Here is a 14,372-nt window from a genome sequence, read left to right on the forward strand (position 1 = left end):
GAAGGAAAAGAAAGGAACAGAAAAGAAAAAGAAAACACTGTTCCTTTTTCCACTGTAGCTTACGATATTTTTCGGTATGTGGGTCTATTTCTGGACTTTCTTGAGTTGATCCTGAATTTATCAGACACAGAAACTGATACCAGTAGCGCAGTGTCGTCATCAGTGCAGCCCTTATACATCTTAACATAGGGTAGAGGTTCTTCAGTTTCGTTGTTTTATTTTCAGTTCCGTTTTGCTATTGTAGATTTCTTCCATTTCCATTTCACTTTTAGAGTTTATCAGTTTCTGAAAGAAAGTTCTACTGTTTCCCTTGAGATTGTGTTAGTTTTTGCCAATTTGACACAAACTAGTGTCACTGGAAACAGGAAACCTCAGCTGAAGATCTGCCTCAATTGAAGACTGTGGTCATGTCTTGATTAATGACTGAGGAAGAGGGTGGTGCCCACCTGGGCAGGTCATCCTTGGTTGGATAAGAAAGGCAGAGAAAGGTCTTGTGGGGCATCAGTGGGAGGAGTGGTCCTTGGTCAGGTGAAGGCTCAATAGATTCCCCATCAAAGGGAAATGGGGGGGAAGGAAGTGGGAGTGGGTCGGGTGGAGGCAGGGGGTGGAAGGAGGGGTTGGGGGTCTTTGGGGAGGGGGGAAATCAGGAAAGGTTTTACCATTGGCAATGTAAGTAAAGATGATATTCAATAAAAAACCAAACAAAAACAAAAACAAAAACAATTTCCAGACAACTACAACCTAAATAAACAAAATCCATCCTACTTAACTTTTTCTTAAAAAAAAAGTCTAGAAGCAGTTTCCTAAGACTGGGTATGAATTATGAATGAAGGTCTTGGATTTGATCCTGAACATTTTTGAAAGGCTTTTATGGGTATACAGTATTGTAAATAAAAATTCTTTATACACTTAAAAAGAAAAAAAGAAAAAAAAAAGAAGAAGAAGAAAGGCAGCTGAGGAAGAAGCCAGAGAGCATTCCTTAGAGTTCTCTACTTCAGTTCCTGCCTCCAGGGTCCTTCCTTGGGATTCTGCCTCAATTTCCTCAAGATGGACTGTGACCTGGGATTCCTGTGACAGAAGTTTTTCCTCTCCTAAGTTAGTTTTGGTCAGCCCCAGAGATGCAAATACGGATACTGAGTGTTTCTTCCCGAGACTGCCCCCATGGGAGATGGCCCTGATTAGTTTCTTGGGAGTTCATAGGCACACAGACAAGCTGGTGTGGTTTGCTTTACCCATTTTGCCCTATTTTGCTGGATTTGCTTATGAGATCTGAAAGTATTCATGGAGAATCTTTGTTTTTTCCTCAGTATAGGATTACATCATCTACAAGCATGGAAAATGTAACTTCTTCCTTTCCTGGTTGTGCCCCTCTCCCTGTCTTATTGTATTACTAGAAAATATGTTTTCAGTTTCAATCAGGATCATGATAGCTCTACAGCCTTTCTATGGTGTTCAGGTACAATCTTTTTTTTTTTTTTTTTTTTTTTTTTTTGGTTTTATCGAGACAGAGTTTCTCTGTCTAGCCCCCTGGCTGTGTTCTGGAACTCACTTTGTAGACCATGCTGGCCTCGAACTCAGAAATCCGCCTGCTTCTGCCTCCCAAGTGCTGGGATTAAAGACGTGCGCCACTACCACCTGGCAACAATCAGGTACAATCCTTTTGTGCTTAGTTTTTTCAGGGCTTTTATGAAGGATGTTGAATTTGCCCAAAAGCCTTTTCTCCATTTATTTAGATGATTCTATGATTTTTATCCTTGACTGTTTGCTGGGCCGTTTATTGGTGTGTATGAAAAGCATTCTTGTGTCTCCGGGATACATCTCAGTTGATCATGGTGTATAATCTCTTCAGTGTGTTGTTGAGTTCCATGCCAGTTGTGTCTGACTGCCATCTTATTTACACAACTACTGCAATGAGTGTTTCCCAATGTCCTTTGTACCTTGACTGCATATTGGGGTTCAGCATTGCGTTCTGAATAACCAGTCTTCTTGGAGTGGCTGATAAAATTCAGCAGTGAGTCTGTCTAGTGTTGGACATTTTGTTGTTCGATACTGGAGAGATTTTTTTAAATTATTATTTAAATAAATAACTGTGTGTTTTGATTTGCTTAGGTTTTCTTTATCTTCTTGGTTCAATTTTAATAAGTCATATTTGTCTAGAAATGTTCATTATTCTATATTTTTAAAATGTATTAGATTATAAGCTTTCAATATAGCACCTAATAATGATCTGAAAATCAGGGATATCTGTTACATCTATTTTCATTCTTGAGAGTGGGAATTCAAGTCTTTTCTTTTTTCTTGCTCAGTTTGGTTAGAGTATTTTCCATTTTTCCGCCCTTTTCAGAAAACTAGGCTTCTTTGGTTTCCTGTGTGTTCCCCCCTCCCACTTGCTGTTTTGATGTTGCTTTCTGATTTTCTCCATACCAGTTACTTTGGATTTATTTCCTCTTTCTAGCTACTGATTATTGCAACTTAAAATTTTAATTGTTTACTTATCTTGTTTTCTGATTCCAAGCATTTAAAGTTTGAAGTTAAAGCTATGAAGTCTCTCTTGGTAGCTTTAGCTATATAATGTCCACTCTTACTCAGTGCTGCGGATTGAATCTCAGACTTTGCACATATGCTTGGAAAACATTCTGGCACTGAGCTACATCCATAGCCCTTGAGATTTTATTTAAATTAATAATTATAATTATCATCATCATCATTATATAGGATTTCCCTGTGTAACCAAGACTGGCCTTGAACTTGTGACCCTTCTGCTTCCATTTCCTGAATGCTGGAATTACAGTGTGTGCCATCATGCCTAGCAGTTCAAAGTGTCTTATTTTTATTGTGGAATAATATTTTGACCCATGGGTGTTAGTGTGACCTTTTGGAAATATGTTGTTTAATCTCCAAATATTTGAGAATTTTCTAATTAAAATTGGTTGTAGCAAGATAACATTTTATGAAAGACCTTTCATACCTTTATATTAAGACTCGTTTTGTGATAAAGCATATTTTCTATCTGGGTGAATATTTCACATACCCTTAAAAATGAAATCTATTCTGCTGCTGCTTTGGTGAATGGTGAATAAGTGCTCACCAGGTGAGGCTGGCTACCAGCACTGCTCCAGCCTTTGCCCCTGAGCTGTCTGTGCTCTTGTCTTGCCTGCGTTCAGCTGTGGGTTTCTTTCTCTTTCCAATTCTGTGAGCTATTACCTCATGTATTTTAAATTCAGTAGGTATTTGACTATGACTGTTAAGACACACTTAAGATTGTTACAAGTTCTTGACTTATTGGCCTTTCTACTATTGTAAAGTACTCATCTTTATTCTGGTAATGTCCTAGGTCTACTCTATCTGATAATGAATTCAGCAGCTCCATTTTTTATTATTAATGGTTTAAAATATATTTTGGTCATGATTTTCCCTTCCAGCTCCTCCCCATCTTCCTATGTACCCAACTGCATGCTTTTTCTGTATCTCAGAAAAATAAGAAAATCAATAATACAAAAGATACCAAAACAGAAGTGATTAGTGTTTACGTTATAACTTTATTTCATTACTTTAATGGAAATGTTCATTTTCTCTCTTTCTCTCTTTTGCCCGCCCCCTTTTGTTGCTGTTCCTGTTGTTTGTTAGACAGGGTCCTTTGTAGCCAAAGCTGCCTTGAACTCACTTTGTAGCCAAGGATGAATGTGAATTTTATCATCTTCCCGCCTCTGTCTCCCTGAGTATGGGCATTCCCAGTACACACCTCCATGTTCTGCTCCCTGTTGCCTTTTGCTATGATAAGTAATGGTAGGAGAATGCCTTTTACTTATGTATTCCAAGACAACTATTACTTATATTTTATTATTATGGTAATGTATGTAACATAAAGTTTGCTACTTTAACATTTTATACACACAGCTTAATAATGTTAAATATTTACAATAAACATTGTTCTGTATCAGTAAAATCATATGTACAAGAACAGGCTTGGCCCTCATGCCATAGCTCGGTGATCTCCCTGCTCTGTAGTTGTCATAATACATTTTCAAATAACAATATTTTAGAGCTTTTGATGGGAATAGCCTCTGCAAGTCATGTTGTCATTTTCTCCTTCACATTCTTTGTGTTATTGTTATTATACACTTTGCTTTTACCTAATTTATAGAACCAGATAAAAATCCAACAAAAAATAAAGTTATAGGCTAATCTTTGAGGAACATACATAGATGTAAAAATTCTCAATAAAATACTTGCAAAGCAAATTAAAAAAACATATGAAAAATATTACATATCAGGATCCAATTGTCTTCACCTAAGGAATTCAGGGATGGCTCCAAATATCTAAATCTGTAAACATAATCCACCACATAAACAGACTAAAAGACAGAAACCACATGATCATCAAATGGAGAAAGGCCTTTGACAAAAATCTAACAATCATTCTAAGTTCTAAATCCATCTCCAAGTCTTTTCTTTTTATGTTGAGGCAAGTTTGCTGAAAGAATAAAGATATTCTTTTTCTTTCTTACTCCCATTCGTTCTTCAGAATAAGACAATCTGGTTTTGTCACTCCAGTCCATCCACTGAATACTGCACCCAGCAGACACTGTGTCCAACCAATACTTTGCAGTCTCTTTAAGTGTTTATAATTTTTTGTCCCCTTCAATTACCCATCTCATTTTTCCTCTACTGTATTTTACTGCTTTATTCTTTCCCCTTTACCTCCTAGGCTGACCCTTAAACTGGTGAAAATAGCTCCTGTACTTAGCAACTGAGGACAGTGTGCTGTAAAGGTTTTGTGTACATGACTTCATCTTTACAGCATTTCCATGCCACAGAGGAGAAAGCAGGCACACTTGCGTGTGAGTTGGGTTTAGTTAACTGGCTTAGAAAGAGAAGTGGAGGAGGTCGTCACTTCGACTCTAAAGTCTGCCTTCAGCTCCTTCCCCAACCCTTCCATTGTTCCTGCTCCCTCCCTGCTCTCCTCATCCTCTTCTGTGTTCCTCATCATGCTTTACAGCAGGACCATGGCAATCTGTGTGGGCTTATAATGCTGTACATTTCCTACATTTTACTGAAGTTGCCTTATTTCTATTTTAATATGCATACTAAACTAAGTCTTTTGAGGGCAGGGAATGTGTTTTGTTTATTATTACATCCCAAAGCCTAGTGTAGTGCATTATGGGTCATACTTTGTCTGAGAGAAAAAAGGAAACCTTTTTGAGACTGGTTCCACCCTGTAGCATAAGCTCACCTAGAGCACACTAAAGTTCATGCTGGCTCCAAACTCCTGATGACCCTCCTACTGCAGTGTGCTGAGTGCTGGAAGTATAGGTGTGTAGTACTGTCCTGGTTTGTTTGCTGTCTTTCAGTGTATGACATGCTATTTAACCAGTCTGTGTGCTGTGGTCATGTGGTAGACACATTGGCAGGCAGCAGATAGAGCTCTCCAGCTTGTTTAAACCTAAGGCTGCACACTAGCAGCTTATGAAACTGCTGAATGGCTGAACCACAATCTACCTTAGCAGCAAAGTCTGCTCAAATGTCTATCACAATGTTTAATACATTTAAACAGTCTTTTTTTCTATTTTATACTAGAATGTTCCAGAACTAAATAATGAAAATAGTGATGAACTATCCAGTAAAAAATCAGAAAATACCATCACACAAAAGTACAATTCTGGTCCAGAAATATGGGGAAAAAATACAAAGAGTTTTTGTTTGGATACTGAATACAAAGAAAAAGAGGAAAAGAAAGACCTACCTGTAGAAAAAACTGCAGAAGGTAACCGTACCATCATACTGATAAAGCACATGCCGGGCCCAGAAGTGACATCCTGTCACATTGATAAAGCACACCGTGGACCTCCTCTGCCGGTTAGGGCACTGACAGTTACAGCCTTGCTTTAAGGATTTTCTAGTATTGGTGGGAAACACCCATTCATATGTATGTAAACAGTATTTTGCAAACGAGTCTTTAACATTGTCTTTGCAGAGACATTCTTTGGGTCACCAGTACTCTTCTGGTGAGCAGGCCACAGCATTCTCTTGGTTTAGATGCCCATAGTAAGCACTGACACTATTTACCAATTCCTCCACTATGAAGAACTGCTTAACGTGGCACTGACTGAGGTGTTCGACTGAGGGTGAATAGCCACTTGGTGGAGATGTGGGAGAAAGAAGGATTGAACCAATATAGCCCTTCAAGACCTAAAATGTGCTAGTTATTTTAGCTATACTTATGATTTCATATCTATAGTTAAAGCAAAGATAAATAAAATTGTCTTGAGTAAGTAGATATTCTGTGAATTGGCCCAAAATTATTCCAGAATTTTAAAATACTTACAGGGTAATAAACAACAACAACAACAACATGATTGCCAAACATGAATAAGCTAATTATCAACTTATGAATGTTGTTAGAACTGGGTTGTAATGGAGGTTAGTTAGACATTAGTTTTTAATCAGTCATATCTTTGTATGAGATTGTACCATGTGCCCCAAGGAAACAAGTATAGGAAAATAAAGAGCACGTGCAAACTCCTCATGCTGCTGCCCCACTGGGTAACACCCATGCTGCTCACCCCCTTACAAGCCAAAGTGATTGCAATATTGTCAAACAAAAATGTTTTGGGGCAGAGCCAATAATTTACCATCTGGGCATATACTTGCTTTATATAGGAACTCAATGTTTGAATAAAATTGATGCCATGTTTGTATGATTAGTGCCCAGTAGACTAATTAAATCTAAATATATTTTCACAAAACATTAATGACACATAAACAACTTTACTGAGATTCTAACATTTTATTATATCTTCTTCATGACAGATTTACAGCCTTTTGAAATAAGTGCCAAAAGTGAAATTAATACTATGGTGTCTCAGAGCAGAAATCAAAGTGGAATGTCCCCACCCAAAGTTCTTTGCCTAGATAAAGATATAACTGATGAAGAACAAACCTCAAATGTTACTGACAGTAGAAAATCAATCACTGTAGAAGTAAAAGACAGTCTGTGCTTGGAAAAAGCGAGTGGATGTTCAGAATTTAAATCACTGAAAAATTTCTTCTTAGTAGTAGATGAATCACTTGAAACAGCAACAATATGCCTAGAGGGAACTGAAGGATTAGGTCTTCTGCACAGCAGTGTAGATGTTCCTCTGGACACTCAGAGTAGCAAAGCATCCTTTAATGGCATGTCAAATGAGACGGCTCACAAAAGAAACTATAACGCTGATGGTTCTGAAAGCAACCCATTCAAACAGCAATTCAAACTGCTTCCATCAGATCTAGAAAATGCTACAGAGAAGGAAATTACAAATCATGACCAAACCAAAGCAGGTTTAGATTCATTTCTAGATATAAAACAAAATCTTGATCCATGTAAGAAACATGGTTTACAGGATTCAAGCAATGTTATGTTAGATGTTAAGTACGGAAAAATAAAACAAACATTAAGAGAAGAGAGTCGGTGCAGTATGGAGCCTTGTTCCTGTTATCAGCCAGCCGGTAAGGCTCCCCAGAATCCTGGAGCAACCATTGCCTGTGCTGCAGTAATCAGCCCACCTGGTCCATCTGCTAGCTCTGGTAATAATTTGACAGTACTTAAGAAATCAGAAAACAGTATTAATGCTATGCCAACATCAGTGAAACCTGCCTCAAGCCCTGCAGAAAGAGCTACAGGGACAAATATAAACGACATACAAAACAGTCCACTTAAGAACCATTTGGGAGCTTCAGAAAGCAATGTGAGCATCTCAAACTCTCAGGTTAACCAAGGGGACAGTCACGTTTCACAAGCCAAAGATTTAAACACTGCAGTTCCCTTGACAACTTCCTCAGAAAAACAGCTCAGTGAGAATCGGATAACTGAAGCTCCAAAAAGCGGTCTCTTTTCCTTGGTGGATGTGAAGGAAAGGCAGTGCATGCTGCTTAATCATAAAGAGAAAGCAGAGGCATTAGGTGGCATCCTGTCGGGAGGAATGCGTGAAGGTCTGCTGGAAGACCCGCCCTTGTCTCTCGGAACTCCATCTGCATACTCATGGAGCACAAATGTGAGGCCAGCTCTTGATCTCCCTACTCCAGCTAAAGCAGAGGAAACTCCAGGCTACCTGAAGTTTGTAGCCCCTAGTCCTTGGCCAAAAGTAAATCAAACTAGAACCGTGGATGTAACATCCAGCATCCCTTTATTGCTGAAGGAGAAACCAGTAGGTCTGTCAGAAAACAGAGTGATTGCTCCAGTGACTTTTTGTAAAAATGTTGGTCTGGATGACACTAGAAAAAACATTGAGCCAGGTAAGAAAAGAAGGCCGTGCTTGAATTCTTTTTTTTTTTTTCTTTTCTACTACTTAACTATTCTTGACAAAGACTTTCTGAATTTGTTTAAAGTAAAAATATATGTGTGTTTGTATGTAGAAAATCTCCTAAGCTAATATAGAATAGTTTTATTTAGATGATTTAAAAAAAATTTTTTTTTTAAATATAGAGTTTTGCTGTGTAGCCCTGGCTGTCCTGGAACTCACTCTGTAGACCAGGCTAGCCTTGAACTCAAGAGATCTACCTGCCTCTGCCCCTCAAATACTGGGATTAAAATTGTGCACCACCATTGTCTGGATTAGATAAATTATTTTTAACCAACTCTAAGTAGTAATATCAGGGTATATCACCAATTACTATTGGAAGTGTTGCTTTTTTTTAAAGTATAGCAGCAATAACAGGTCTGTGTCACTGAGTTTAAATGAGGAATAACTACCTAAAGAATCAATCTCAATTTGTCTCTGCCTCTGAGTAAACTGGTCTTTCCCTTTCCATTTTCCACTTTGTATCTGTTCATTTACCAGCATCATAAATCCAACCTGTTCTTCATTTTTTGGCAAAAGTGGAACAGGAATTTATTTCATATTATTGGATTTTGTTGTTGTTGCTTAAAGCACTCTAATCCCTTAATAATTATGCACCTGTTATATTCATATTGCTTAGAGGTTAGAGGGTCCATTTTCTTTTCAAAGTAGCACAACTTGATGAAATATAGACTTGGTAGAGAGACATCGATGGTGGGTGCCAGTATTGAGGTTCATATTCCCTGCTTTTGTTTATATTTTTACTACAAATATTTAAAAATGTACAACATATTGGGCTGTGGTAAAAGCAGCTGGTAAAAGCACTTGTCATGTGAAAATAAAGACCAGTGTTTGATCTTCAGAACCTGAAAAAATGTTGGTGAGTGTGGCAGCCCTCAGAGCATCTTTAGAGGGAGCTGGCTAGCCAGATTAACTGAATAAACCAGTCTCGGTTTCAAGTGAGCAACCCTACCTCTACTCACAAGGTAGAGAGTGAATGAGGAAGACATCTGGCATCAACCTGACTGCATCACTTCTGCACCTACACACATGCAAGCATTCATCTACATGAACATACCACATATGCCAAAAGCCCCATATGAACAGGTATTACCCTGCAATAAGCTAAACAGATCAAAGAATGTCTGACAAAAATGGAAAAGGTTGTTTACTCTGCTAATAGTAATCTCAGTCAAAGTTGTTGAGGTTAAAGGCATTTGTTTAAGCTTTCTTGGACAGTCTTATTGGTATTGAGGTGATCATCTTCCAGCTTCGGCCTCTTTAGTACTGAGATTAGAGTGCTCAGGTTACAGATGTGTGCCACCATATCGTGTTAACTAGATTTTAAGGGAACTTTGTGAATTTAGATACACTGAAGAAATACAGGTTACAAGGAATGCCTTCTATGGTCCACAGACTTAATAGGCTTCTTTGAAAATTTAGAAAAACTTTAAAAAGAACATTAGGGACTTAACAACAAAGTATATACCTTGTTTACTAGCACCATTGATGTAGGGCAAAATAAACACCACAAAAATACTGTATAACTGCATCTTCCAAAGTGCAATTTTAATGTTAAGCATAGTTTTAGGGTATGGTGTAACCACCATTTTCTGAGCACATTTCAATGGCATAGAGATGTCTAAAATTCTAAAGCTGAATATATTCTTACTAAGCATGTCTTTTAACATTTTTGAGCTCTGTATTTAAGTAATTTTTGTTGTTAAGCCCAAACCCCTTTCTGAACAGCCTTTTGTGGCAATTCTCTTAAATAGTTTGTAAATGCTGGTGTTTTGTTCAGTCTTCTTCACTAATCTTAGTTTGTAGAATAGTCATTAAACATTTATGTGTGGATAATGTGGTAATAAGAAAATAACATTTTTATCTATGTATTTAGGAAGATATTTATATCATCCTTTTAATGATTTAGGAAGTGGCAACAATACAATCTTGTTTCTGAAAAGAAATACTGACCATGAAAATCTAGGAAACAGGAATATCCAATCTGAAATGGAAATTGATTTTTAAACACAAAAACGTAAGATCAGAAAGTTCAGGCACTAAGATGAGTGTCTACACAGTTCAGTTGTTGTCATTTCCTGTTTGTCAATCAGATCCTACCAGCATTAGCAGAGTTGCTGACACGGTGAGTAATTGGAGCGTCCATCTAGATCCCAAGGGACAGCCCAGTGAAGAGAGGAATGCAACTGCACAGACGGTTTATGATTCTTCTTTTCCCACAGAACATGTAAGTCAATTAAAAATATTGCTGAGCAGACCTCAGTGAGCTAATTCTACAGATATGTGTAGCACCGTATGCATCTGGATACTATAAGTCCTAACTGATCTCCAGAATAATATCAAGAGGGCAACATGGCACCATTTTTCACAATTAAGGCTGATAGAAAACAGCAGGAAAAAGTCACAGTGTATAAATCATGGAGATACAAACCAGCCTGTTTGCGGGGACTGAGGCATCATTTTATATACTCCTCTCTGTCACCTCAACTTAGAAATAGTGGATTGAACATCCAAAATTTTTTATTAATAAGCCACCAAGCTGATTATTTTAACTTGTATTATTTCTGGAAAATGTATGAAAGGATAAAATCTCCATAATACATTGATAGGATGTATGTATGCATTAAACAGTGTTTGTATAGATCACATGGCTTCTATGTTCTTCATCATAAGAACAGCTAACTATAGCTGACAAATTATTTGGTTAAATTTCTAACCAAATTTCTATAAATTTTCATATCTTATGGTATAGAACTTTACTCAGCAAGTCTGTATTGTTCAGTCTTTAAAAAAAAAAAAAATCCAGACTAAGTGTTCAAAGGTTAAGCTACAGCCAGCCATTCATGAGACTACAAAAGCAACTCGTTCTGCAGATCTTTTGCTAACATTTCTAACACAAGTTTTCAGCCACGTACCTCATTTCCTTTTTTAAATGTGAGAAACCTCACATTTAAAATGTTCTTCTCACATTAGTGGACTTGGTACAAGGAAGCCTGACTTCCCAAGCAGAAAGCAAGCTTTGTTCAGAACTGGACACGGTGAGGATAAATCTTAACATGGTCTGCCTATTCTACCCTCTAGCATCTTAAGGATCCAACAAAAACATTCTATTTCCCTCAAAAACCCATTTTTGCAGTTAATCTCTATGTTGTGTCTGATACCTAATGTTCTACCTGCAGTTAATGCGTCTCAGGATCTACATTTATAGATTTTTGTAATGTTTTCAAAGAAACACATTTACCACACATCCTGTACTTTTACTTTACAGATGAGGAAATAACACAAATGTAGAATTTCTTTCAAGGTCATTTAGATACAATCATCTATGATGGACTTACACCTCATGTCCTTCCTCAGTCCAGTGTTGTTCTCAGCTTTTCTTAATAGAGAAAAGGCTCTAGATTTACCAGAGCATGTAAACTGAACTTTCTGTGTAATTGTACACTAAATGTCAGCATCCCTCTACTTTTTTTTGTTTGTTTTTCAAGACAGGGTTTCTCTGTGTAGCTCTGGCTGTCCCAGAACTCACTCTGTGGACCAGGCTGGCTTTGAACTCAGAAATCCGCCTGCCTCTGCCTCCCAGAGTGCTGGGATTAAAGGCGTGCACCACCACTGCTCAGCTCCTCTAAGCTTCATTACTAGTTACATTAGGTAGAGGAAAATCCAAAGTAGATCTTGTAAGAGCAAACCATAACTTTTAAAAGACTAAATCTCCTTTAAAGGTAAGGAAGATGGTATGAAACCTTTAGAGTCTGCCGATTACCTAAGCTGTAAGGCAACCTGGCCTGCAGGCAGCCTGGCCACCAGTACTTACCTGGTGCTTTACAGAAAGTCCACCAACTTGTTACACCTGAAGGGTGATGGTATGAAGACTAGCAGCCTGGAAAGAGTAATTTTATTTTTCACCATATTTTTGTTTCCCACACCAGTTCTGTTAATTTAGGTATCGATCCAGTTTCTTTTCTTTCCTTTTTTTAAGATTTATGTATTATATGTAAGTACATGTGAAAAGCAGCTGTTTTCAGACACTCCAGAAGAGGGCATCTGATCTCATTACAGACAGTTGTGAGCTACTATGTGGTTGCTGGGACTTGAACTCAGGACCTTCAGAAGAGCAGTCAGTGCTCTTAATCACTGAGCCATCTCTCCAGCTCCTCAATCCAGTTTCTTTGTGGCTTCAGAGGGGGTTGCTCTCGTACAGTCTGCTGCAATCTTAACTATATGCAGAAGGGAAGCTGGCGAGGGCCCAGAATAAATAAAGCTATTAATTTACAGATCTGATCCCACAAAGGGTCTTGTGCCAAACTAGGGGAAATATGAGGTGGGAAGAGGAAATGATGAATTCTAAAAAGACAAAGGACGAGCAAAACTGCTGACATATCTGGAACAGTTGTTACTAAAACCACTGCAATGGGTTGCAGAGACCATGTTGGTCAAATAGGCCAAGTTTACGAAGTTAAACTTGAACTGTAGTCTGCATAACTCACTGTGGCCAGGCTCTGGTCTCACCACTCTCACTGTGTGGGAAGAACCAAAAGTACATGCCAATGCCCTGCCTTTCTCTGATCAAGAGTCAGGATTTTGGTAAATTGCTATTTTGTGTTTGGATACCAATGAAGCAAATATTTTGGTGGCAAAATAAGAACACTAAATCAGCCAGGGGTGGTATGGTGCACGCCTTTAATCCTAGCACTCAGGAGGCAGAGGCAGGCAGATCTACAGAGTAAGTTGCAGGACAGCCAGGGCTACACGGAGAAACCCTTGAAGAGGGGAGGTCGGGAGGGGTACATGAGGCACTATTATCATACAGCTGAATCATTCACTTAACTTCAGTTAGAGTTAGATTCTGCTTTCCCTACCCTCACCTGTGTGTGTGGCTGTGTGTGTACTGGGGGTTAGTTTCCAGTTCAGTCCTGAGTATGTTGACCACACACACACAGCAGACATTATCAGATGAATACACTTATGTACATTTAATTTCACTATGTATTTCTAATTTTACAGTTAATTGTGTCTAAAATCTTAAGAAGCTGAAGGGAAAACCAAGGTCCAGAAAAGCTGAATACAACTTGCTCAGACCCTTGGTTCTGAACTCAGAGGAGGGTAGGGAATGACTACAGAATTTTAGGCAATATAGCCAATTCTTAGGGGAACCTTGGTTTAAGTTCTAAACACCTAAGCTCATTTAAAAATCCATTACTCCCTACTAGAATGAGATGTTATACACATGCCATGCTTACCAAATATAATAAGCACCGTAATGTCAAGCACCTCAAAGATATTCATAAGAACCAACAGAAGATAGACCCTGCTTTTGTGATGTGATTGTTTTAAGTTGCTTACTCTTGTCTAAATTATGGGGCATGGAATATGACAGCACTGTCCTCTAATTTTTAAGACCAGAAAAAAAAAAACAAAAAAACTTGCCACTATAAGCTGCTGATCTAAATCTTAAAAAGGACTTCTAGATTTATATCAAAATGCTTACTATTATGTTGGACTATTAGGATTTTAATGTAATTATTTTATATTTACAAAATATGTGCATAAATCTCACACCAAAACCACAGTAAAGCTATCTAATTTTCTCTTTGAGGAAAAAAACCACTGATCTTATCTGTGGAAATCTTATCTGAGGATCAATTATTTTTTCCATGAAATCACTTCAAATTTTTTGATAGGGATAAACTGGAAATGATGTTAGTGCTTAATCCATGATATAGTTACATCATCACACATTCAATAAAAGGTACTGTGATTGAAGCTCCTTTGCAAAACTGTTTATGAAAAAATTTAAAGACCCAGGAAAGTGCTCACAGGAAAAAGGCAAGATAGAAGACCGGCTGCCAACACAATACTCGCATGTCTTTCTGGGTAATAACAATATTTAGTTTCTTCATACTCTATTTTCTAGTATTCTATCAGAAAAAAATCCTTTATTTTTAGTACAGTGTTGAGATTTAGCATAGTGCCTTGGAAGCACGCCTTGGTGGGTGCTTCTTCCGGCTTTTCAAAACAGTGTTGGAAGCCTGA

At 37.9% G+C, this 14,372-nt stretch overlaps 1 protein-coding gene across 1 annotated transcript in view; it reads left to right on the forward strand.

Annotated features, from left to right (window-relative positions):
* Positions 1-14,372, forward strand: part of Ccdc73 (coiled-coil domain containing 73) — a 99,152-nt gene that overhangs the window by 83,691 nt on the left and 1,089 nt on the right. Inside the window, exons 14-16 of the mRNA XM_052183131.1 lie at positions 5,578-5,764; positions 6,811-8,274; positions 10,433-10,566. Of these exons, the coding sequence (XP_052039091.1) occupies positions 5,578-5,764; positions 6,811-8,274; positions 10,433-10,566 (1,785 nt within the window). The remainder of the gene's footprint in view (positions 1-5,577; positions 5,765-6,810; positions 8,275-10,432; positions 10,567-14,372) is intronic.

The sequence above is a fragment of the Apodemus sylvaticus genome, chromosome 5 (genome assembly GCF_947179515.1).
Source record: "Apodemus sylvaticus chromosome 5, mApoSyl1.1, whole genome shotgun sequence".
NCBI classification, from domain to species: domain Eukaryota; kingdom Metazoa; phylum Chordata; class Mammalia; order Rodentia; family Muridae; genus Apodemus; species Apodemus sylvaticus.